Source organism: Nilaparvata lugens, chromosome 7, assembly GCF_014356525.2.
Source record: "Nilaparvata lugens isolate BPH chromosome 7, ASM1435652v1, whole genome shotgun sequence".
NCBI classification, from domain to species: domain Eukaryota; kingdom Metazoa; phylum Arthropoda; class Insecta; order Hemiptera; family Delphacidae; genus Nilaparvata; species Nilaparvata lugens.
In genome coordinates this window covers 5,189,809-5,213,372 of record NC_052510.1, presented here as the reverse complement: position 1 = coordinate 5,213,372, position 23,564 = coordinate 5,189,809, and the positions used below count along the sequence as shown (strand labels likewise).

At 34.5% G+C, this 23,564-nt stretch overlaps 3 protein-coding genes across 3 annotated transcripts in view; 2 read left to right on the top strand and 1 right to left on the bottom strand.

Moving 5' to 3' along the window:
- LOC111056627 (Fanconi anemia group M protein homolog) overlaps positions 1-9,640 on the top strand; it is an 80,317-nt gene extending 70,677 nt beyond the window's left edge. Inside the window, exon 9 of the transcript XR_005571903.1 lies at positions 9,500-9,640. The gene's annotated coding sequence lies outside the window, so the exon portion shown is untranslated. The remainder of the gene's footprint in view (positions 1-9,499) is intronic.
- Positions 1-23,564, bottom strand: part of LOC111056636 (pre-rRNA-processing protein TSR1 homolog) — a 432,307-nt gene that overhangs the window by 242,930 nt on the left and 165,813 nt on the right. The gene's annotated exons all lie outside the window — the stretch shown is intronic.
- LOC111054179 (linear gramicidin synthase subunit D) overlaps positions 5,938-23,564 on the top strand; it is a 55,280-nt gene continuing 37,653 nt past the window's right edge. The window contains exons 1-7 of the mRNA XM_039431808.1: positions 5,938-6,054; positions 9,862-10,023; positions 12,567-12,711; positions 13,261-13,533; positions 14,405-14,536; positions 16,341-16,506; positions 19,057-19,181. Of these exons, the coding sequence (XP_039287742.1) occupies positions 5,938-6,054; positions 9,862-10,023; positions 12,567-12,711; positions 13,261-13,533; positions 14,405-14,536; positions 16,341-16,506; positions 19,057-19,181 (1,120 nt within the window). The remainder of the gene's footprint in view (positions 6,055-9,861; positions 10,024-12,566; positions 12,712-13,260; positions 13,534-14,404; positions 14,537-16,340; positions 16,507-19,056; positions 19,182-23,564) is intronic.

Sequence of the window (23,564 nt, the reverse complement as noted above, 5' to 3'; positions counted from 1 at the left end):
ATCAATGACTTTTCTAGGTATGAATTTAATCAAAATCGTTGGAGCCGTTTTCGAGAAAATCGCGAAAAACCCTGTTTTTGACAACATTTTCGTCATTTCAGCCGCCATCTTGAATTGCATTTGATCGAAATTGTTCGTGTCGGATCCTTATAGTGTAAGGACCTTAAGTTCCAAATTTCAAGTCAGTCCGTTAATTGGGAGATGAGATATCGTGTACACAGACGCACTTACACTCATACACACACACACACACACACATACAGACCAATACCCAAAAACAAGGCAAAACAGTCAAATCGGTTATATCAATGATAAAATAAATACCAATCAATTGTCTGGAAACCTTGAAGTCGTGTTGGTCACCAAGCATAACGAGATTGGAGTAGTTCTTCTGAAGCTTCCCAACCAATCTGGTACAGCCACCTGTCCACCCTCTTCCTAAACACTACCAAACTAAATGCCTCTGCTTCCCTAATCACCCCTGGCACATTTCTGTACAAGACATGGGCCAGGTATGAAGGATTTGTCAATTCAGAGCCGTGAGTCAGCTGAGGTATCTCAAAGCTGTAATTGGATCTGTGGCGAGTTGAGTAGCTATGGTTAACTGTTTCTCCCAGAAGTTCAGTTTTGTATTTTTTTATGTGGATCAACAAGGATTTAATAAAAAGTTGTCTAACATTCAGTACGGGAAATTCGATAAACAATTGTCTTGTTGGGTATCTAAAGTCTCTCTTTAAAATTGTTTTTATAATTGATCTTTGGGTGACTGCGAGAGGCTCAATGACTGAGGAGGAAGCCCCTCCCCAAGCTAGAATTCCATATAGTATTATAGATTGGACATAGGCAAAGTAAACTACTTTGCACTGATCCACACTCAGAACATTACTAAGCTCTGAAAATGCGTGAAGCAGCTTTCTGAGCCTATTCTTAGCACACTGGACATGTTGTACCCAACTCATCTTGGAATCCAAGACAACGCCCAGGTATTTGTAATGATCAACGCGCTCAATCATACTACAATTACATCCAGCAGACCTGGGATTATTACAAGAATGCATCGTTAGTATTAGAGAGCCTGGATCAGCTTGATTTCTTGTAACTATTGGCATAAACTTCGTTTTTTCCACATTTACTGTAAGGCTATTGTGATCAAACCAGTTCTTTATTTTTGACAAATCAATTGAAGCACTCATGTAGGCCTCCTCCCAAGTGCTCCCAGTAGACACTAGTGCTGTGTCATCAGCAAACAGATACAACTCACCTTCAACTACTAATTTTGACAGATTGTTGATATAGATTAGGAATAGCAGTGGCCCAAGGGTGCTTCCCTGGACTACCCCATACTCAACATTCTCTTTATCACTATTTTCACCATTTATGCAAACTGATTGCTGTCGATTGTGAAAGTAACTCTTAAACCATCGGAGAGAGATATTTTTTATCCCCAATGATTCAAGTTTTTTTATTAAAATTCTCCTGTCAACTGTATCAAAGGCTTTTGCCAAGTCCAAAAAGGTTATCAGTACTTTTCTTCTTGATTTAATACTACTTGAGATAGCCCTAGACATATTGAAAAGAGTATCAGATGTATTTTTGGACTTTTGAAAACCATACTGTGAGTTGGAGATGAGATTGTACTCGTTTAAATACTTAGTCAGTTGTATTTTTATACACTTTTCGATTATTTTAGATAATGTTGCCAACAAAGAAATAGGTCTGTAATTGGAGAATATGCCTTTGGGGCCTGATTTATAAATAGGTATTACTCTGGCTGTTTTGAGAGCGCAAGGAAAGTGTCCAACCAGAATGCTTAAATTGACTATATGTAGGATAGGATGTATTAATATGTCAATATTGTTTTTAATCACTCTAGTAGGGATTCCATCACAACCTGGAGCTGATCGCCCTTTCAAACTCTTCACTACCTCCTCCAATTCCTGCCTTGAGACCGGTTGCAGTTGAAATTCAGAGTCCGCAGCATGTTCATCATCTCTCACTACTGGTGCATCCTGGGTTATTATAGAATTTGCTAGGTTTGTCCCAACTTTGGCAAAATATTGATTAAATTGGTTGGCAATTTCTTTAGTTTTTTGAGAGTCGATGACTTCACCAGGGCGGGAGAATGCACTAACGGGGAATGATTTACTATTATCTATACGACCTGAGATTTCGTTTATAACCGACCAAAATTTTCTAGGGTTACCAGTCGCTTCTTCAACTTTGTTTTTGTAATAGTTATACTTGGCTCGCTTGATTGCTGAATGTAGCATATTTCTATATTGAGTAAACTCATTTCTAAGGAGATAGTTAAATGGTTGTCTATTGAGTTTTTTTCTGAGTTTATCACGATGTCGAATAGAATTTACTAGTCCAGCAGTTATCCATGGTTTGAGTTGAGTATTTCTAGATGAAACTTTTACTTCATGTGATTTTTCGGCAATTATGTTTTGTACCGATTCAATGAAAATATCTGTTGCATTGTCAACGTTGTTTTGTTCAATGACTCTATTCCAATTGTGACTAGAAAGTGTGTTCCTCACCTTTTTCCAGTCTGTTTTAATAATGACTCTATCTGTATTAGGCGGCTTATGAGTTTTTGTCGATAATATATTCAAGCAAATAGCATAGTGATCGGTAACCGAGGACTGCAGAATAACAGAAGATGCATTGAAGAAACGCGGAAGCTTGACAAAAAAGTGGTCAATACAGGTTCCGCTGGCCGGCCGTGTAACCTTGTCAATACAGGGCACAAATCCTGCGTCACTCAAAATATCGATATAATGCTCCTCAACAGAGCCAGGGGCAACATTCAACGTATCGCAATTGAAATCACCTGCCAGAATTCGGACGACACCTGGCGATTGTTCATTGCAATATACGTTTAACGCGTTTATGAATGTAGTTAGATTAGTGCTGGGGCTGCGGTAGACAGCTAGAATTTCGCATGCCGCCCCCGCCCAGGTAAAGGTGAGAGAGAGACAGGTGGCCAGACCGCCCAGTACCAGTTCATTGCAAGTGACTGGAAGTCCTTCATCGATGTAGACCACCAACCCATCGCTCTGGTTCAGATTATTGAATGATCTAAAAGAATGGTAACCTGAAATGTTAATTGGATGGCTGTCGTCGTTAAGCCATGCCTCAGTTAATATTATGCAGTTAAACTTATGCCCTAATCCCTGTAATACTGTTGAAAATTCGTCAAAGTTACGTCTATAACTACGTATGTTCTGATGAATGACCGAGAAGCCCATGCCACTGCCGTTTCCCATAGAATCTCTATTACTAAATTTACCATGAAAGTCAAATATATCAGCACACTCTGTGCATCTTATTAGAGATACATCAAGTTCATCAAACGATTCTCTTATCATCCACCTTCTAGTGCCTTATGATCGGCATCCCAACGTGACAGCCGTTATTTATAGTAATTATTATAGTAGAAATGTAACTATTTCGTTTCACTAATTTAACATGTTAAAGCAGGAGAGGAAGAAAAGCGTTACTACTATTTTTATGTTTTTCTTTTAGATGACAATAACCCATAGATGAAAAGAAAATTATGTTGAACAAAAAAGAGTGAAGGCTTGAATAGGTCAGCGGTCTGATAAAATAAAGCCCAAGCACAGATTGCAAACTTGACTCTGAAGCAATTTCAATGCATCTTGCATTGCACAACAGAGACTAAGTTCGACTATGTTAATTAGTTTTAAAATATCAAAATTTAAAATTTTTAGTTTAGGCATTAGTTTTGAAGTGTAAATTGGACTTTTTGAAGTGAAAAGTGGAATCTAACCTCCTTTTTGGAGACTTTTATTTGTAAAAAATTTGGGAGAAGACAGTTTTGGGCTATGCCTGTTGTCTTTTCCCAATCATATTTTAATTATGATTGTGATTGTGAATAAAATAATTAAAATAAAATGTTTACCTATTCATAACAACGTAAACAATCATAATTTCAGCTATGACCTATGTTAAGATAAACAAATTTACGATGCATAAGTTTAAGACAAGTTTGGTATTATATATGTGTGGCATAGAAAAAAAAAATATGTATAGCCTATCAGAAACTAATGGCATTACGATATTATTCATGGTTATTAATTCATCCATTTGTGGAATTTGAACCTACAATATTGGTGAAACACAGTAAGCTTAGTAATCTTAATTGAGCTGTGGTAGCACCAGTGAGGATAGAAAGAGAGAGCTACTCTCTGGGTAGCACCAGTAAGTGCTTACATTGCTATTCATTCATTCACACAATGATATGATATTTACATCCTAACTAAGCGTTTTATAATCAAGTCACCAACTATATAACAGCAGTGTGAGAGCGTTCAACTGCAGGCCACATACGAATATATATACATACATACATATACATACACACACATATATATAATTATATACATACACATACATACATATACACATATATACCTGCATAAGCTGCCTATGCTGCATATGCTGTATTTGTATTATTGAAGCTAAATTGCCTACTGGGCTCAGAATTACTTTGAGTAATTCTACTGTAGGAACGTGGGAAACTATTCATGAGAGATTGATATAAATATTGTATCTATCTGCCATAGATAGTTGGCGCTACACTTCTTGATGATAGTATAAAGAGGAATATCGACAATAATGCAATTACTATGACCTAGAATTGTGTGAATATTGCGAACATTGGAAAATTGAAGGTCCCTTATAAGATCATAATATCGTATATTTTAGTAAATTCAAGTTCGGAAAAACAAACCACGTCTGGTTCCGTATCTTCTCCAATCTACGATTCTCAGATTGCCGCTATTTAGTAGTCGCAACAACTAAGTAGAAACAACTCTCTTCATTCAAAAGTAGCTTTTCTATATTAATGTACTTATAGTGTAGCCTAATAACTGGGTGATTCACTTCTATTTTGTTATAAAAAATGTCAGAGAGTTGAAGATATTAAGATGATTATAGATATTAGAATATATATATATATATATATATATATATATATATATATATAGATATATATATATATATACATATATACATATATATATATATAATAATTAGACTATCAGAATAAAACCTAGATATTTGAGTTCATAACTTGAAGGATGAAAAAAAAACAAATAGAGTTCTTATCCTAGGTGAGAGTTTAACATAATCCAAAGTCCAGTCACAGTTTAATTGTATAGAAATTATAATTGTTGTACTCATCCTCAGCCCGAGGCGTCGACGCTGACGTTGACCGACGCATCTGTCGTGAAGTTCTCCATCTGCTGAATAGTTTTGATCAGCGTGATTGGTGCTCCGGACTCTGCAGACTTCTTGACGTATATTCTGCAATCCCTTGTCCATGCAGCTGCAAGTTTTTTCTCGCGGACGAGACGTTTCGCGTTTCCCAGGATGAATTTGTTGGTTGGGGAAAGATGCTCGTTGACGTACACAGAGGTTGGGGGCCAGTTGATGGATAGCGAAGCAGCTGTCAGTTTCTTGCGATTGGCCCGTGCAGCTCCTATCCACGAAGACTTGTAGTCTCTAGATATGAACTTGACAATTATAGGTGGATTGGGACGTTCGTTAGTCACGCCTAAGCGGTGCACGGTTGAAATAAAGTTTATGTTGTAGTTGACATCAATAACGGCAGCGATTCTGTCCAACAAACCATATAAATCTTCACCTCGGTTGTACGGAACACCTGTAATTTCTATGTTGTCTTTTCTGCTAAACTGTTCCATATCTTTGATTTTGTCATCAAGAAGATGAACAGTCTTTTTCAGCTTGTCATTTTCTTCCCTAATTTTCAAAAACTCCGACTTATGTGATTCATTATCAGATGCAAGCAGTGCGAGAGTGTCCTGCATTTTGTTGATAGCGCTATTGACACCTACTAGTTCATTCTTAATGTCAGTTACATTAGTGGCCACTCCACCTATCTGCTTTTCCATGTTTGTCCGCATACTGGCTATGGACGCAAGGATTGCGTCTTTAGATTGTGATAACGGCGAATCACTGTGGCTGGAATCAGACGAGTCTTCACCCAAACAAGAGTTGCATTTCCACGTATCCTTATCGAGTTTCGTGAAGTCAACTTTAACACATTTTATATGGAAAGTTGATTTACAGGTTGAGCACGTAAGCCTATCTTTTTGATGTTTGATTTTGTTTGCACACTTGGAACAAGACCCCATCGTAGAAGTTGTTTGTATATTCTGATAGTCACTGACCACACTATACACGCTTAATAGTAATAAAAAGTAGATCACGATTCAACTTTTAGTATAAACACTCGTTATATGAGTACATGATAACGTATTACAACGACCGGCACGCCAGGCTGGAGACCCAGGCTAGAGCGAACCGATAACGATGTTCACTCATCGGCGTCTCGACTAGAACAATAAATTATAATTAATTATTATGTAACGAAAATCCTAAATAAATGCTGCAAATTAATTAGCATTTGAATAATTGCATTCTCCATTTAATTCCATCTGTAAATTATAATTATCTGTGGCCATTGCGGTACAATGATAAGAAAATACTGTTCACAGATAACGAACGTTACAGTTGAAATTGGAGTGAATTGAACAGAACATTGCGAGACAAATAGAAAAAACACAATAATATTAAGAAAGGATTTACAGTAGTGTATCCAGATATCTCATAATACAATAAAATAGCCATGGAAAGATTACAATAAGATTTAGGTAGTATCATAGCCACCTCTAATACAAGGCCCTGGCCTACGATATTGCAACGTCGCAGTGTAGGCCTAGAATCTAATACATGATTGGTAAAAAATTCAATTCAAAAGTTCTTTATTCCTCATAAAAAACAAAACAATATGATTTACAATCTGCTGTCAGTTCTACATACTCTTTCAAGAACTCATACATAAGAATAATATTTTTGTACAATAAAAAACAGAAATAATAATTAAAATTAAATCAAATAGAAAGTGGTCCTCAAAAAATCTTGATCCTAGTATTTTCATGTTTGAGATTCATAACTTATCAGGGAAGAGTCGCGAACCGACAGTGCTTTAATTCAGGAATGATCTCACATGGACCTGAGGTCTGTGTGTGAAGACTAGTTCTTCGGCTTGCCAATACGTTTGGAAGATTCCGAGGAATGATTCAGATTTTTGTAAACATTCACGTTAATAAAGATTGACTTTTTTCAAATAGATGATATAGTAAATTGATAATATTATACTAGATATTACAAAAGCAGCAGTTACAATAATCTGATGGTGATTGTGTTTAATAGCACTATGTCATAGGGTATTGGTACGCAGACCTGTTGTCTGGATGACGATGACTGATGCACAAGAAACAGGCGCGGGCCCCAACACATTGATCAATTTGGGATATTGTAATGGTCTCAAGTTGTAGAATCTATATAATAAGAGAGAGTAGGGTTGTGTTTGTTCGCATCTAAACATGTCAACTTGTGGATTGCATACCGGAAAAACGGGAATGATTTAGATCTCCAAATTTTGAACATAGATTCTAAAAATATCAATCTCGTGCACCTGGAAGCCCAAATTTCAATTCTCCTTCTAGATTTTTCAGAATTAATGTTCAAATTCATCTATGCTACCTTAGGCTACATGAAGTTCCATAGCCCAACGTATGTCCTTTTATGAGCAGGTTATAATGGTGTTATAAGACTACCACTTACGAACGTCTATGTAGCGCAGCGGTAAAACGCTTGATTACGGAGCGATAGTTAGTTCCTCGGTTCGAATCCCCGATGCTTCCCATTTTTTTTGTTCCCAATTTTTTCCCTCGAAACGTATTATTATCAATTATTTTTTGAAGGAATTTGTTTTCATTACTATTGAACTTGGATTTTATCAAATAATTATTTTTTATGTAAAATTTTGCCACCAGTACAAATGAATTGGACAAATGGACATAGTCTTCATGCTGTAGGCCTATAATCGAATTTCATAAGAAAAACATGAATAGATCACAATAAAATAAGTAATAATTTATATTATTCAGTTATAATGTACTATCAGAACGAATTCCCAGTGAAACGAGTATTTTAGGTATTTTGTTTGGAATTGGGAAAACAAAAGGCTGCCTGATTCAAATTGAGGAGGATCCTAATCGAACTAAAATTTATTGATGTATTGGAAAAATCAATATGATTCTGTGAGGTTTTCAAGTATTATGTATTCTTCAGTTTTCTATACTATAATAAAGGAAAGAACTGGCTTATACACGTAAGGAATAGGGAATTATGTTTGACGCATCATCACGTCTGAAATATACTCAACTGATTAATTTGAAATTTTGCATATAGATTCTTCATTAACCGAGGATGGTTATAGGCCTATTTTCAAATTTCGAATTTTTTATTACGTCAAGTTTTCATTTTGCAGTTTTAAAATAGACCCTTGCGAAGCACGGGTTACCTACTAGTAATAATAATAAAAGGTGAGTTTAATGTTAAGCTCAGCTGAAAAAGATCAGCTGGTATTTTTTTAAATCTTTTTCACCAATCATATTATAGATTCTAGGCCTACACTGCGACGTTGCAGTATCGTAGGCTGGGCCTTGTATTAGAGGTGGCCATGGTAGTATACAATCACACATGTTGAGATGACACTACTTTGAGTAAACTGTCTAATTCATGTTGTTGAAACAACCATGTTTCTATAATAATTTAATAACATGTAAACGTGTACTTATAATATATTTAACTAGCTGGCCCGTCAAATTTCGTACCGCCAAAAAGTCATTGTCTCTCATGTCATACTTGACTTTATCTGGTGAAATTTATCTGACAATCAATATTTTCATTTACATCTCAATACGGACTTCCTATGTGCATTTACAGTCATGCAGCATTTATTATTCCAAAAACAAATTCTTCTCAATCAATTGGTAGTAATATTTATCAGTAGTGTTGAATTAAATAAAAATAGATAGGTTAAATCAGTGTTTCAAAGATGAATTTTATGCGTTCATAGTTATTGATTGTCAATAGATGATCCAGGAAATATGCGATATATATCGTCAGCATATCGTCATATATACGATAATCACACAGAATTCCATATTCCAATTTAGGATGAATATCAGCTAAGCTAAATTCAATAAAATTGTAAATTATTCTATCATTCTTCAGTAATAATTAATGAATGCAATATGAACAACTCTCTTTCATTAGGTGAATCATTTTTTTCAACATTTTCCAGTTTCTCATAGATAGTCAATATTTTATTTATATATAGATATTAAATCATAAATTATGGATGGAATAGTTTTGGGTGAACCCCTATTGGTTCATCTAGAATCTTCTCATTATTGACAAAAATGAATAAATAATTGGAGTAGTTATAATTACATAATGTGACTCATTGCTCACTTATTCACTCTTATTATTCAAGCACAGACTGATAAAGAGAGAAGTCGTGAAGCATTTTTGTAAGATAATTAATTCTCTAATAATACTTTTATGATAAGCTGTAATCTGGTGATGTCGTTCATAGTGCATGAGCGAGCGACTCGAGCTGATAGTACTTATCTGGTTTTCTTGTTTCAAACCGACAGTTCATGAAACATTGTGCTGTGACTTGTGTGCTGTGTCTTGAATCTCTGTGCTGAATCCACCTTCAGATTTGGATTGAAACAACTTGTAAATGGATGAGTTGTTAACAACTTTTTCTATAAATATAATCTATAATAATATAGTTTATTCATATATTTTCTCAACGGTTCTTAGTTCAATATTAATATTTTAAATTTATTTCGTTTTCACTCTCATTCATTCAGTTTCTTTTTCAGGAGTGTTGTAACCGTGAAGAAAATTGTCCAATTGTGCCACTTCAGTGAATGATTTTTGTGCGTGTAAATCTCATTGATAATTATTGATCTACATCTGTCGAAAATGGAAACGCCAGAAGTTAATATGGAAGACTATGACAGCCTAGGATGTCTCCATGACATTTTTCGGAGGCAAGTGAGGAAAACTCCGTATAATTTGGCAGTTGTTGATGGCAGCACTGGTGAAGAAGTAAGTTACCGGAAAGTTTGTGTTTCTGTTGGATTTACAGTACTTGATTACTTTGATTGTTTCAATTAGATAGGGTAATCTTAGGCTGAAGATAGTTCATAGGTTCAAGTACCTATGTAACAAGTGGTCATTGAATCAATGTGGAATTAGGATAATGCTATTACCATTGAAAAATAGAGACTAAGAGTATAATAAATAATAGTACAGTCTGGGTCCTGTAGCTTTGCCTGTCGGCAGAGGGTCACTAGACTACAATACTACCCGTTCAAAAACATCGAACACTTTTGAAAATGTATCTTCCCATAAGTAACAGATGCTTTTTCGTGTCTTCTCAAAAGCAACGTGTTGCATCCGAAAGATACACAAGGAGCTTTTTGGAGTTACGTCCTTTTAGCACAACCATAGAGCAGAGATAGGCTACTGTTTAATTATTTAAACAGTTTATTTGTCTCTGGCACAACACAGTCCATCAGCAGCTGACATTCGTTCAACATGCTCTTTCCATATTGTTGGTGATATGTTGAAGCTCTCTCATTCATAAAGAATCTCTGTGTGTAGGGAGCTTCCTTCAAGGAACCTCTGCAGGGAGCTTCCTCCATCTAGGAAATCTGGAGCCTATGTTATTGCAAAAGTAGGATGTAGGAATATCACCCCGCGAACCATACCTTACTTGTATGCCATTTCAAAGTCATGGAGGCAAAAAGCTACGGGATGCGAACTGTAATAGTATCTTACATCACATGGACGAGAAGGGACCTTTTGTAGGCGAGAATGATGTTTCTAGTCGAGGCGTTAGCCTCGACTAGAATGATATACAAGCACTGCAAAAGACATTCATGTCTAAGTTAAAGTACACTATTATTTATTGACATAATAATCTAAAGAAGAATAATATTGAGAAATAGAAAACATTACCTGCTTGTGCTGAAGTTACTACATGCATTCTATAAACATAACCTAGTTTGCAAATTCCAAATCAAGAATTTTGTGGGAGTTGAGAAAAAACTTCCACCTGGAGCACTGAAGGTGGTTTTTGTAGCAGTTTTGCTGTTCTTATTTCGGAACTAGGAAACATACTCGACTGTAAAGAAAACTTATGGTTTCATTACAGTAGAGTATGCTGTAATGAGAATCATATGTTTATTTGTTCTGCAAACAGCTGTTTACCGGCTTGATTTCATGCATGGAAAACAGCTGAGATTGAATGACAAAAATTATAATTAAATAATAAAATTTTTTTTGTCATAGTCATTCAATCTCAGCTGTTTTCCATGCATGAAATATAGCCGGTAAACAGCTGTTTGCAGAACAAATAAACATAATATATGATTCTCATTACAGCATACTCTACTGTAATGAAACCATAAGTTTTCTTTACAGTCGAGTATGTTTCCTAGTTCCGAAATAAGAACGGCAAAACTGCTACAAAAACCACCTTCAGTGCTCCAGGTGGAAGTTTTTTCTCAACTCCCACAAAATTCTTGATTTGGAATTTGTAAACTAGGTTATGTTTATAGAATAATAAATGAATAATAATAAAAAATAATAAATATTTCAGTCAGCTGAGCTTTAGTGTTTACAAGTTTGTGTTTCTTCAATGGTTCCAATTTTTTTAAATAACTCGAAAGTATTAGTTTCAAGTGGTAATTGAGTAGAATTTTACTTATCAATTTATTAACTCAAGTCATCCTTATTCAGAATTTATAGTTTTCATGTTTATTTTGGACTAAAATTTTATAAAAATTGTACACATGGAATTCTAACCATATCTTGGACTTTGTCACCTATAAATTTGGAAGAAAGATAGCACAAGGACTACCTTATTATTTTATCTTCTATAATGTTATTGCATTAGTGTCATTTGCATTGTAAATTAATAAAAATAAATAAAATTAATGCATGTAGTAACTTCAGCACAAGCAGGTAATGTTTTCTGTTTCTCAATTATTCTTCTTTGTATTATTATGTCAAAAAATAGTGTAAGTTACTTGGACGTGAATGTCTTTTGCAGTGCTGGAATGAAATTCTAGTCTCGGCTGACGCCTCGACTAGAGACATCATTCTCGGCTGCAAAAGGCCCCTTCCCGTCCATGTGACGTAAGATACTATTACTCAGGACAAATGATTTTTGGATGACGGACATGGCATATGCTTACCACAGGGTTGTGTGGTGTAGTTATGTCATTAATATTGGCATGTCACTCTCTCTTTGTGGTCGGAGCCCAAGGGTTGAGTGAAGCAGCTTCCAACATGGAATAATATAAGATAATAATTGGAGATTTATATCCTACTAGCAGGTAACCCGTGCTCCGCAAGGGTCTATTTAAAAACGACGTAATGGAATCTTGAAGAATTGGAGATAGGCCAATAACCATCATCGGTTGATTAAGAATCTATATACAAAATTACAAGTTAATCAGTCCAGTAGTTCAGACATGATGATGCGTCAAACATAATTTTCCTATCTTGTACGTGTATAAGCCAGTTCTTTCCTTTATTATAGTATAGATTTGCTATTAATAGATCAATTTTTTCTTTTTCAGTATTCCTTTACAGACCTTGATTATTGGAGCGACAGTTTAGCAGTAAAACTTGGACAGTGTGGAGTCGGAGTGAATACGGTGGTTGGAATATTAATGGACAGATCTTGGCAGTATGTTGTCTCTGTTTTGGGCATATTGAAAGCTGGTAACATATTTTACTTGATCCTATGTTATCAGAAATTTTGAAATGATGATGAATCATATTTTGCCAAAAGAATCATTCTCATATAATATAGTTTTGTAAAATTGTTTATTACCTCAGATATTTTCATGATTCGTTTATTATTCACTAGCCGTCTAGTAAATGCACTTAGAAGACGTGTTCCAAAAGTTTATTATTAACAAAATTTTTAAAAGGTTGATAATAAACGCAAAACAGTACTCAAAAACTGACACATTCAAAAATATTGTATTATGATGATTCAAGTTCATAGAATCAATATTCAAAAACTTTGACAATCAGGAATCAGAAATTCCTGATTATTTAATTGGAAATTTTACAATTCAATCGGTAATGAATTGAGAAATTCACTAAGTTATTGGGTATCTTCTTCATTGTGAGTTGGCTCAGAAGAAGGAATTATTCAAATGAAACCTAAAACTACATTTTTCGATACCATTTACTCGTATATCCTTCTCTACTTGCCAAGAAATTTTGAGTTTATTTTTGACTTTTCTTGAAATTCTCTTTTAGGAGGTGCCTATCTTCCTCTTGAGGTATCTTACCCTCAGCACCTACTGGATTCTGTGCTAGAAGATGCAAGACCAATCGTAGTCTGTACCAAAGGAAAATTTCTTGATCGCTTTCATAAAATGGAGAAGAGTCGTGTAATTGACATGGATAAATTTGATGAATATATCAAATGGCATGATTATTGCAATAAGATGACATCGGCCTCAGTGCCAGTTTCACTGGATGATATGGCCTACATTGTCTACTCCTCAGGAACAACTGGCAAGCCAAAGGGTGAGAGATATGCTTTTTCATTCATGAAATTAATCAATTGGAGAGAGTATCTGTTAAATGCAGGAAACATTTTTGGAACTGAGTAAAAATTATTTGTATTGAAAAAGTGGAAATTGGTTTGTCTCTACTTCTTCTTCTTTTTTTTCTTCTTCTCCATCACGGAGGTTGGCTACCATCATGGCAATTCTAACTTTGTTAACAGCTGCTCGGAAGAGGTCCTGTGACGTGCAGCTGAATGCTTCCCTCAGGTTTCTCAACCAAAACGTTCTTCTACGTCCCACTATAATAATAATAATATCGAGTGAACTGGCTGACTCAGGTCTGGTGTCACAGTTTTCAGGTCGCAACTGATCAATTTCAGGGCCTCTGACATGACCTAACGACAGCTATTTAGGCAGCCGGGACCGACGGTTAACGAGTCCATCCGAAACACGTCCCACTGAACGCTTACCTTGGACCAACATCGATCACTATACAAATTTTGTCGGTAAAATACAATGTAGCTAGAATAGGGTACATTATTCTTTCCAAGCAGTAAGATTCTCAAGTTGGCTGACATCTATCATCTGACATCGTATTGCTGGCTACATCCAATTTTGTCATAATAAGTAGTATTTTTCACTATAACAACATTATTGAATAATAAGTGTGTCAGCTTGATTTGTTGACACAAATTGAAGCAAGGCAAAACATGTCACGAAGAAAATTTTAAAATCGAGAAGGAAGTATTAATAGACATTATTCGTAAATTCCTCAATCTAATGAAAAATAATGGTTTCTCAATATTAGGAAAACTGATCGTGGTGAAACCGGGCTTAAGTGTGTTCCTGTAATAGTTTCTCAATTTTCATCAATTGTTTTATATTTTCAGGCATTCGGTGCCCCCACAGGGGTGCAGTGTTCTCTTATACGTGGAGGCACAGGGCTTATCCCTATAGGGAGGACGATCGCGAAGCATGCAATGTTTTCTTTGTATGGGAAATGCTCAGACCGTTGATCAAAGGTAACTTGCTTACTCATTTAATTCAAGGGTTCGGAACTCACCTGAACTGAGCTCCTATAAAATATAGATGAGTTGGGACTACCACCTCTTTAGAGGTCCCTCTACTATAGTGAGGTCCACGTCATAATTTACAAATTTATCAAATTTACAGCTGTGCTTAATGAGAGAAGTTGTGTGTATTTTTGCGTTTAAAATTTTATAAAATTACTTGATTAATTCAATATGAAGTGATAATTAAGTGTTATATTTAAATATAGTTTGGTGTTTTAATTTCTCTAAATTCAAAATTTTTAGCTTATATATATTTTTGGACGAAAATTGAACTTGAACGTTTTACAGTAGAAACATAACCTATTTTTTGGACATTTTATTAATTTATCAAAATTTTGGAATGGAATAGATTTGGGCCAAGCCTGTTGTTCCTTCCTAATCATATTTATATGATTTGTGATTCTGTCCACAAATAGATAAATAAATAAGTAAATAATGGCAGTATTTGATTGACATTGGTGTTGCTATTTGTCTATCATTCGACAAATCAGATAGCTCTAACCTGAGATAGCCTCAGATAGCTCTGCAACGTTGCCTGATCGTTTTTAAAAATGTAAAAATATAATCAACTAGCCGTCAGGCTCGCTTCGCTCGCCGTATCCGTCTAGCCTGGGGGCTCCGCCCCCTGGACCCCCGACTGGGTCGTCCAAGAATGAGATCAGCAGGCTCGCTTCGCTCGCCTGCATTTTTCATGTGAGCATTTTTATCATATGTTAGGAAGATCCAGTCGGGGGTCCAGACTAAACGTCTGGCTAAACGGATATGGCGAGCGAAGCGAGCCTGACGGCTAGTAATATAATATTCCCAGGAATAATTCTGATTAAAGTTGCAGTGCCCAATCAATTTTTCCGCGATAAATGCATTTCAATCTTCAACTTGGTGCCAACCTAACAAAGTCAACTCAACTTAATGCCAACCTGACAAAATTATTAAATTAGTTACCAGTTAACAACTGTTTCGATGAGGTACTCTCTCTAGATTATAGTTCTATATTAACATTTTTATGGTATGGACATTTTTCAATTATAAATTAAGAGAATTAGAAGAACATACATGCTAAAAGACGAACTTTAAACCCTTAAAACCACCCTTAGAGTTAAAATATTGCCAAAAGATTTCTTAGTGCGCCTCTAAAGGGCCAACTGAACATACCTACCAAATTTGAACGTTTTTGGTCGGGTAGATATTTAGTTCTGCGAGTGAGTGAGTGAGTGAGTGCCATTTCGCTTTTATATATATAGATAGATCAAATATTCAATTGAATTATAAAAATTCATTATCAAATCATTGAAAATTGCATTTTATTGATGAATAAAATCAATGTCATTATAACATTGTATTTGTGTGTGAGGATTTTGTCCTTGCAGAATGTAGAACAAAGCTTTTTTACTGGCTTCGTCATTATCTCTGATTAATTGTATTTATTCATTAATAAACTATTTTCTAGCTAATGGGTTTACTGAAAGATTCTATTTATATTTCTGACAACTCTTCAAATTCCAAACTCAATATCAAACTTTTATACAAAATAAATTTCAGTAGAAGTATTTTTGGGCTGGAAATATATGCGTTGAATTGTTGAAAGTGAAGACCCTTCATCCATATTGTTTGTCTATTTTTTCTATTTTAATCTTTTTTTTTATTATCGTAGAAATAGTTCATGTCAACGATCTTTATATCAAAATAAATGGATGAAATTTGATAAATACTCAATTTTTTCGACATTGTAGATTTCCATTTTATTGTGTTTCAGGAATTCCATTGTACATAATCCCAGATGATGTAATCTATGACCCCAAAAAATTGGTTGATTACCTCCAAGGAAATGCAATATCTCGTATGCTATTCACTCCATCATTGCTACAAGCTGTCTTGGAGTTCAAAGGCTTGGATTTGAAAGGAAAGCTGAAATCCATGAGGTAAGTGGAAATTTCATATTCAATTTATACAGAGTGACAGAATAACGGGAACTTGTATTAAAGCCATATAACATCAGTGAGAAGGGCAAAAATGATTTTATTCAAACTAATGTAAAGTTTGAGACTTGCCATTCAAGAATTATTAATAACATCTATCACTTTTCGACAATTACTTCTTTATTATGGCTTCCTCCTGAACGAATACACTCTTGAAATATGTGTTGACGATTCCTCATTGATCGCTGCAACATCTGCGTTTCCTGGTCCCATGATCTGTCCACCTGCGATTTTCTGTTTGTGGAGCTATCTCAAATCAAACGTTTTCACAACTTGACCAATAACTGTTGAATCATAACAGACAATTCAAAATGAAATTAACAATGTCCCAGCTGAAATCTTGCAGCAATCGTTCAGGAATCTCAACACAGATTTCAAGAGTGTATTCGTGCAGGAGGAAGCCATCTTGAAGAAGTAATTGTCAAAAACTGATAGATGTTATTAATAATTCTTAAATGGCAAGTCTTGAACTTCACATTAATAAAATAATTTAAAATAATAATAAAATAATTTTTTTCCTTCCCACTAATGTTTGATGGCGTTTTTAAATGTTCCCGTTATTCTGGGTCACCCGGTACAATTGCACTTGAATTTTATATTAAATGTCTTTGCAAAACCAATGACAGCCACTGTGATCGTTATATTGTGTCAGTGTACAATAATAGGCACTTTCCTCTGAAACAAAGGATATCGTTCCTATAAGTATCGTTTGAAATCAAATCAAATTTTATTTTCAATTAGCATCAACATAAATTTGAAACAATAGTATTTTACATCACATGGACGGGAAGGACCCTTTTGCAAGGCAAGAATGATGTTTCGATAGAATTTCATTCAAGCCCTGCAAGATTCATTCACATCCAAGTAACGTACACTATCTTTTGACATAATAATCTAAAGAAGAATAATTGGGAAATATAAAACATTACCTAATTGTGCTGAAGTTACTGAATGCAATCTATAAACATAACCTAACTTACAAATTCCGAATCAGGAATTTCTTGATTGTAGTTGACAAAACTTCCACTTGGAGCTCTAAAAGGCAGTTTCTTGTACCAGTTTTGCTGTTCCTATTTTGGAACTGGGAAACATGCTTGAGTGTAAAGAAAACATATGATTTTATTACAGTATAGTATGTATGCTGTAATGAGAATCATATGTTTATTTGTTCTACAATCAGCTGTTTACCGGCTTGATTTCATGCATGTAAAACAGTTGAAATTGAATGACTATGACAAAAATCATGTTGTTATTTGCATTTTGAACAATATTATATAGTTTCATTGGAACAAAAATCTGAAATAAACTTGAAATACTGTACCCGTGCTGCCATCTCTCGGTACATTCTGAGGTACAGAATACAACAGAGGGCTACTGTAGAAAAGAATAAAATGAATTTTTTTTATAATTATAATTATGATACCCAATCATTCATAGTTGAGAATGATATTGTATGTATATCAATGTATAAATAAATAAATATTTGATGACATGGTGAAGTTTGGACAGTAATGTCCACTCCACCACTTAACCACGAAGTGGTGTAGAAGTACCTACTAAATACAGTATAATTACGACATACGGTGGTCAATTTGAGGAAAATAAAGTGGTACTTTGCGTTATATAGGTCACTCTTTCAAGGCGTTTTATTGAATTTTCTCAAAATTATGTAGGGTATCCAATATTATTTTGTCATAATAAATATAAAATATTCGTCATAAATATTATCAATACTATCCTTCCAAACAATATTGACAGATTAAGGCTGTGCAAAGGCTAAAAATAAACTTTCTACACATGATATTTTTCAAAGTTTTCTCAGAAAAACATTTTTTTTCCGATGAGCGCCTAAAGTTTAAATTTTTGGGACAGAACATTTCAAATTCGGTAAGATATAAATCCATGAGATTTAGAGGATAGATTCTTCATGGTATTGTTGATCTAATAGAACAAAAATTTTCTGAAAATATCAATTGATAAAAATTAACCTCTAAATATCATAGATTTATATCTTACCGAATGTGAAATGTTCTTTCTCAAAAATTCAAACTTCAGGCGCTCATATCTCAAAAAGTAATGATTGGAAAACAAATGTTTTCCTGAGAAAACTTTTTCATTTTGATAGCTTAAGTATATACAAATCGAAAAATATTACAAGTATAAAGTTTATTTTTAGCCTTTGCACAGCCTTGAAATGAATAAGCAGCATAATATTTTTAAAAAAAATTATAATTTTCGAGTTGATTTTTTTGTTACTGTTTTGGTAATCTCATCAAGGATAAGCATTTATTTATTTATTTATATACATTGATAGATACAATATAATTCTCAACTATGAATGATTGGGGAAGGAAGAACAGGCTTAAAGCCCAAAACTGTTCCTTTCCCAAATTTAGATAGAAATTTGTAATCTCATCAAAGAAACCCATCATTGATGAACATTGAATTTATCTGTAAATTTCAGAAAAAAATAAACGTTTTTTAATTTTCTAGGCAAATCTGGTTGTGCGGAGAAGTGGTTACAACAAACCTGCGGGACAAGTTGTGTCACTTGTTGCCATGGATACAACTGCTCAACCTCTACAGTATTTCCGAGTGTCATGATGTGGCCAATGCCGGTAAAACATTTGAATCAATTATTATTTTGTACAAATGTTTTCAATGAGTTTGAAAATCACTTTTTTCCTCCACCTACTGTCTAAAGTACTTACTTTACTCCCTGAAACATAATACTAGAGTGTCACTTTTTCGCTCTCGGTAGTAAAAAACTCCCTAGGGAGGAAAAGTGACTCTATTTAAATAACATGGGAAGCATCTCTATTTTAAAAACTTACATTGTAATAGGTTAGAAGGTCTAAGCTCAAATGAGGAAGCATATAGAGTAGTCAGTCATTCAGCCAACTAAATTCAATACCTCAACCAGATTTGATCAACATATGAAATATATGTTTGTATGCTAAAACTATCACAAACTTCATATCACTATACTAAAAAAAATGTATAAATATTTTTTATATTCCATGCTATTCAAAATACCAGCCAATGAATATTCCTTATTAACTGATCAAATTTGAAACGGGAACTTCATCATAGCTGTAGTTGTGGCGGCCATTGTTGATACAACTTTCGCCAACAGATAGCGCTGTCTGCGGAGAACTGTGATTACAAGCCAGCTGTTTCTGTTGACTTTTTAGATTATGTTGTAACACATTGTTTGGTCACGTACGGTTTTAAAAATAATTTTATTTGCAGTTTTTATAAAAGTGTAGGTGGAGGAAAAATGTTGTGTATATCACAAGTGAAAAATGTTTTTTCTCCCTGAGGAAAAATGATGCCCTCGGTTTCGCCTCGGGCTTCAAACTTTTCCCTCAGGGAAAAAACAGCACTTTTCACTCTAGATATACAAATAACTATTTGTCATAGTCATTCAATTTCAACTGTTTTCCATGCATGAAATCAATCTGGTAAACAGCTGTTTGCAGAAAAAATAAACATATGATTCTCATTACAGCATACTCTACTGTAATGAAACCATATGTTTTCTTTACAGTCGAGTAAGTTTCCTAGTTCCGAAATAGGAACAGCAAAACTGCTACAAAAAACCACCTTCAGTGCTCCAGGTGGAAGTTTTGTCAACTTCCACAAAATTCCTGATTCAGATTTTGTAAACTAGGTTATGTTTATAGAATGCATGTAGTAACTTCAGCACAAGCAGGTAATGTTTTCTATTTCTCAATCATTCTTCTTTAGATTATTATGTCAAAAAATAATGTACGTTACTTGGACGTGAATGTCTTTTGCAGTGCTCAAATGAAATTCTAGTCTCGGCTAACGCCTCGACTAGAAACATCATTCTCGCCTGCAAAAGGCCCCTTCCCGTCCATGTGACGTAAGATACTATTACGGTACGCGTCCCGCAGCTTTTTGCCTCAATGAGTTTGAAAATCACTTTTTTCCTCCACCTACTGTCTAAAGTACTTACTTTACTCCCCAAAACATAATACTAGAGTGTCACTTTTTCGCTCTCGGTAGTAAAAAACAGAAAAACTCCCTAGGGAGGAAAAGTGACTTCATTTAAATAACATGGGAAGCATCTCTATTTTAAAAACTTACATTGTAATAGGTTAGAAGGTCTAAGCTCAAATGAGGAAACATATAGAGTAGTCAGTCATTGAGCCAACTAAATTCAATACCTCAACCAGATTTGATCAACATATGAAATATATGTTTGTATGCTAAAACTATCACAAACTTCATATCACTATACTAAAAAAAATGTATAAATATTTTTTATATTCCATGCTATTCAAAATACCAGCCAATGAATATTCCTTATTAACTGATCAAATTTGAAACGGGAACTTCATCATAGCTGTAGTTGTGGCGGCCATTGTTGATACAACTTTCGCCAACAGATAGCGCTGTCTGCGGAGAACTGTGATTACAAGCCAGCTGTTTCTGTTGACTTTTTAGATTATGTTGTAACACATTGTTTGGTCACGTACGGTTTTAAAAATAATTTTATTTGCAGTTTTTATAAAAGTGTAGGTGGAGGAAAAATGTTGTGTATATCACAAGTGAAAAATGTTTTCCCTCAGGGAAAAAAACAGCACTTTTCACTCTAGATATACAAATAACTATTTGTCATAGTCATTCAATTTCAACTGTTTTCCATGCATGAAATCAATCTGGTAAACAGCTGTTTGCAGAAAAAAAAAACATATGATTCTCATTACAGCATACTCTACTGTAATGAAACCATATGTTTTCTTTACAGTCAAGTAAGTTTCCTAGTTCTGAAATAGGAACAGCAAAACTGCTACAAAAAACCACCTTCAGTGCTCCAGGTGGAAGTTTTGTCAACTTCCACAAAATTCCTGATTCAGATTTTGTAAACTCTTTATCTCTTTATCTCTTTATTGATTGATTGATATAATAAGTATACATCATATAAATGATAGGGAGAGGAAAAATAAGGTAACCTTGTGCTAATCCTCTCCCCAATTTAGATATGGTTATACATAGTCCGAAATAGGTTATGTTTATAGAATGCATGTAGTAACTTCAGCACAAGCAGGTAATGTTTTCTATTTCTCAATAATTCTTCTTTAGATTATTATGTCAAAAAATAGTGTACGTTACTTGGACGTGAATGTCTTTTGCAGTCCTCCAATGAAATTCTAGTCTCGGCTAACGCCTCGACTAGAAACATCATTCTCGCCTGCAAAAGGCCCCTTCCCGTCCATGTGATGTAAGATACTATTACAGTTCGCATCCCGTAGCTTTTTGCCTCCATGACTTTGAAACGGCATACAAGTAAGGTATGGTTCGCAGGGTGATATTCCTACATCCTACTTTTGCAATAACATAGGCTCCATATTCCCTAGATGCAGGAAGCTCCCTACAGAGGTTCCTTGGAGGAAGCTCCCTACACACAGAGATTCTTTATGAATGAGAGAGCTTCAACGTATCACCAACAATGGAAAGAGCATGTTGAACGAATGTCAGCTGCTGATGGACTGTGTTGTGCCAGAGACAAATAAACGGTTTAAATAATTAAACAGTATCCTATTTCTGCACTATAGTTGTGCTATTGCAGTGTTTTGGAAAGCATAGCTGTGGGACCACTCATTTCCTGCCCATTACCCTTGCACAAGCTTAGAACTTTAATGGGCATCATCATCAGCAAAAAAAGATCTAAAACAGTCAACTACAAGCTTGTTTGGCTCTTCTCTCTCTCTCCAAGGGTTAGTTAATGGAGCCCTTTCAAGGGTCAAGTGTAAGAGAGTGCCGGCTGCGCCCTAACTTCGCCCTCCTAGGTTTAAATGAAGGCAGCAAATCAATCAAACAATCTCCAACTGCGCACCGTTATCAATCGTATTTAAATTCATTCATAAAACCATATTTCAAATTTCAAATTTTTTCAAATTTCAAATTTTTTATTTATTCAAGTAAGTTACAATACATTCTGGTTCATACACGAATCTACAATAAATTACAGTACAACAGCCAATTATGCAACAAATTTCACATATTATGAAAAATTATTAATTACAATGAAGATTGAATGCAACATTAGAATATTGATAATATAGTATTGTAATATAACTACATAAATCAGCGGTGTTTCAACAATGAATAAATGATAATTTCAATGAATAAATATACACCCCACTATATAATTATATGTGTTGGGGTATAAGTAATTAGTTGCTTATTGCGTGTAATAATTACTATTTACAAACTTCATTCACTGATATGGGATTAAAGTTTTTTATAATAAAATTAGTAAAAATGTATAATACAAACAAACAAAATTATGGAATTAGTAAATAAATATTAATGTTCTATTAAGGATAATAATAAGAAAGGTTATTTTTAGAAAAATGAAAAACAGTAAAGAGTGGAATGAAGAATAAATAGTTTCAATATTTACAGTCTAACTAAATTTTCACAATTTTCCACTCCAATATCAACCAACCAGAAAAATAAACTTTTCTTGAACCTGTGTCTATTGAATTCTTCCCTAATGTAACTTGGTATTGAATTAAATTTTTGGTCCCAAATATGTGTAGTTTCTTTGCCCAAATGTAGTGTTCATCCTTGGTACTATTGAATACGTGTTTCTCTGCCTTGTTTGATGGTTATGATCTGCCAGTCTTATGTGTTCGTTGTTTCTCCTCATTCGCGTGATGATAGCCTGGATGTAGAGTTGTCATACACACTCAGTACTTTACTGTCCTTGAAAAGAATGTTCGTGGGGAATTGATTCTCCTTGAAGCCTATTATTTTTAGTATTCGTTTTTGAAGTTTATAGAGAGGTTCAACATGTGTAAAATTCGTAGCTCCCCAGATAATTATGACGTATCTTAAAATTGATTGCACTAAAGAAAAATAAACAGTTTTTAATGTCTCATAGTTGAGGATTTTACGGAGTTGATAGAATTTGTAGAGAAGCTTCCTGATCCGGGTAATTGATAGATTAATGTGCTTGTCCCATT